The sequence below is a fragment of the Hermetia illucens genome, chromosome 3 (assembly GCF_905115235.1).
Source record: "Hermetia illucens chromosome 3, iHerIll2.2.curated.20191125, whole genome shotgun sequence".
NCBI lineage: Eukaryota > Metazoa > Arthropoda > Insecta > Diptera > Stratiomyidae > Hermetia > Hermetia illucens.
In genome coordinates, this window is record NC_051851.1 from 7,694,395 (window position 1) to 7,697,730 (window position 3,336).

At 42.1% G+C, this 3,336-nt stretch overlaps 1 protein-coding gene across 1 annotated transcript; it reads right to left on the reverse strand.

Moving 5' to 3' along the window:
* Positions 1 to 899: 899 nt before the first annotated feature.
* LOC119651871 (probable cytochrome P450 6a23) lies at positions 900 to 2,589 on the reverse strand. Its single transcript, XM_038055677.1, has 2 exons — positions 1,476 to 2,589; positions 900 to 1,404 (listed from the first exon to the last, which is right to left on the reverse strand). The coding sequence occupies exons 1-2, from the start codon at positions 2,545 to 2,547 to the stop codon at positions 986 to 988; spliced, it is 1,491 nt and encodes a 496-aa protein (XP_037911605.1). The 5' UTR covers positions 2,548 to 2,589; the 3' UTR covers positions 900 to 985.
* Positions 2,590 to 3,336: the final 747 nt, after the last annotated feature.

Genomic DNA, 3,336 nt, shown 5'->3' on the forward strand with positions numbered 1-3,336 from the left:
GAAACCCGGGAAAGTCATTCCCCGTATCGTAAGCGACTCGTTAAAGATCGCTGACGACCCCTGAGGGAAGATGAAACGGTGCCGATAGTGACGGGAATGGTCCCAGTGAACTTTTCGGCAAATGAAGTGAATATGCTATACCATGCAAATCTTATGGAGGGACACACAGAACACAAGAATGCCGGAAGGATAGAGTGGTATGATCTCTGACAACGCAGCTAAGATGTTTCTTCAAAGGATCAGTAGACGCACCGGCTCATTCCCAGGGTGCGGCTTAAGTAGAAACACGGAGAAACCAACTACCACATTTCTTAGTTCCTCACGGGACATGGTAATTGCTACAGACAGTAGGTGTACCAATTTGGGCTGCCTGACTCGCTGAATTGTCCTGTATGCAGTAGCCAGTGCTTGAAAAGACCGTGAGCCCAGGGAGCATAATTGTAGAGATACTGAGCTCGAAGGGGAACTAACAGCTTCGATTGCAGGAGGCCTGTGCTGGTGCAGAACTTTGGCGATACATGGATATGCTAGGGCGGGTGGGCCTGACGTTGGATTCAGGACAATTGGGAGTGCCGTAATCAGTTTCTTTAATCGATGAGCCACCGTAATCGTGTGTGTGTCCTCAGGTGAGGCAGGGTTCAATGTAAGGTAAAGGCAGTTCACCAAAGGCTGTCAGATAGTCCAACGGCCACATTATTGAGCCAGTATTCGTGGAGATCTTGGTTGATGTCCAAGTAGACACTGCGTATCGCTGAATTTTTCAAGAGTTCTCGATACGGTGGATGTTTAGACAGGCTTCGGTTTCCTTTGCAGAACTATGTAGTCTAAAGCGCGTATCTTCGTTCCTAAGTACATGTCAGTTTTCATATGTATTATGGAGAAATCTAATGAAAGAAGACTCAATCGACATTATTTATATTTACCCAAAAGTATACCTTTGATATTTCAGGGTCTTAGAATTACTTAACACACTTCAACTTGTAACTCAATCCATTGATTCAATATTCAACCAAATACCTCCTTCCGCCTGAATAGCTAAAGCTTTTGTTAGAAGTTTTAATGGTTCCTTAGTCTTCGACGATACGGAGTATCTGAATCTACGCAACCCCGCTATCACCCCCAATTTCACTTGTATCATGCCGAACCGAGCACCTATACAACGTCGTGGTCCTTCTCCAAACGTCAAGAAACTGGCAGATGGCCTATCCTTCACATTTTCTACTGAAAAATTTTCCGGATTGAATTTCAACGGATTTGGATAAAATTCAGGATCATGATGTATGGCATAGGCTGGTATAAATATGCAGGTGCCCTTTTCAAGAATGAATTTAGTTCCAGGAATTTTGTAGTCCTGGGTAGTTTCTCGCACCAGAGTCCCAGCAGGAGGATACTTACGAAGCGTTTCTGAAAGGAAACAGTCGAAGTTTAGCGTGAGCGTGAGCCTTAACTTTTACTTCAAGAATACACATATTTACCGAGTATAACTTGTTCAAGATACTTCATGTCCTTCAAGGCTTCATAGGTTAACTCGCCATTGTGCTTCCTCAGCACCTCATTAATATGATTCCTGGCCTCACTTTGAAGATCGGGATTACGGGCAAGTTCGTAGAAACAGAACTGAAGCGTTGTAGCGGAGGTCTCGACTCCTCCCACATGGAACACAAACGCTTGGGCCAAGAGGTCGTTAAAAGATAAATTATCCTTCCCATGACTCGTATGTAACTTAATCAATAGTTGCATGAAATCATCTCTTTCTACATTATTAGCCAGACGATAGCGAACTGTATCTCGTACTACTTTTGTGTAGAAGTTGATGACTTCATCACGGAAAAATTTTAAACGGAACTTTCTCGCGTACTCCTGGAAAGCCAATAAAAGCATCATGAACATGGTCCCATGCCTGGGATTGTCAAAAACACTTAATCCAAGCCGGAAGTATTCATTGGTATCGTCTTCTAGACTGTTCGTTTCCAACCCGAATGCACAGGTTCCGATGACATCCACAGCGAATCGAGCCATCAATTTTTTTGCATCCACTTCGGCTCCACCTTTACAAACTTCCTCAATTTTATTTTCAAATTTTTGCGCTACCCTTGCCATTGTCGTGAACATCATTTTCATTTTCCCACTTGAGAACGTCGGTGAAATTTGAGTTCGGATTTGTTTCCATTTAAGTCCTTGCAAATTAAGCAAATGCGCCGACAAAGGATCATCCCTTTCGTTGTAGTACAAACCACGATCATGGAAAAAGTTGAAGTCCTTAATAAGAATATTTTTCACGAGCTCAATGTCAGTAGGGATTGCGACTGGTTTTAGAAAAAAGTAGACTCCCACGAATGGGCCTTTTCCCTTAAATTTTTCGTAGAATTTTTGAGTTAATAAACCATCGTGTTGGTATTGATCCACCCCCTTGAGGTTTCCGTAAAAAAAGTCCGGTTCCTCGTATGGGACACCCAGTTGCCTCCAATACGTAAATTTTTGCTCCATCCATAGTACCAACACTAGAGCTCCTATCAGGACACCCACGATTAACACCAGGAAATCCATTACTAACTAAACTGAATCCTTTGAATTGAACGGTCGTACTGAGTTGATTGAGCTGCTACGGCATTCTCTTAAATATTAACCAAACCAAAACGTGTACAATTGTTAAATATTATCAATAATGGTTGATAAGGGATAGGATCAACGGTCTGGGGAAAAAATACCATCAATGAAGTTGAATGGCTTCTCCCCATGGGATCTATTTCGCCTCTTCCCATGGGATCTATTTCGCCTCTTCCCATGGGATCAGCCTTCAATGTGCAGAACCGATTTGACCTTCGCAATCATCGTTTATTTTTGTAAATTTACATGATCTTGTCCAGACAACTTGTTCTGTTTACATAACTCATTTTTTTGGAGTTCGAACCAGGGGTTAATATTTATCTTCATACAGATTCGTTCTGTAGTTAATACGGGCCACAAAAGGCCTTTTATTGTTCATTCAATGTAAGCCAATAAATTCATAAATTTACTGATAAGAAAACCTTGAAAATCCTAGTGGTTTAAAATAAATCCCAATAAACGACCCTTTCAATTTAAGGAGGCTAAGAATCTTGACATACAATCCTACGATAGTTTCACAAGCGTGGATCTTTATGAAAATGAGAATGGGATTTTTTTCCTACTTAGACCACCCTCTACCCTTCCTCGCAACTCATCTCTCTAACTAACGGAATGGCTGTCACATACAGTAGTGTCTGGAAGTAGACTCCAGACTAGCCCTGATTTACTGGAGTTAACCGGACTTTGACTCGTCCCATAAAGATTCCGTAGGCGGTCCCCAATAGACTT

Bases quoted from the DNA above. Each gene is read 5' to 3' on its own strand.
- LOC119651871 (XM_038055677.1), bottom strand. From the start codon at position 2,547: ATGGATTTCCTGGTGTTAATCGTGGGTGTCCTGATAGGAGCTCTAGTG. The intron at 1,405-1,475 runs GTAAATATGTGT...GTTTCCTTTCAG, and splicing joins TCTTGAACAAGTTATACTCG to AAACGCTTCGTAAGTATCCT.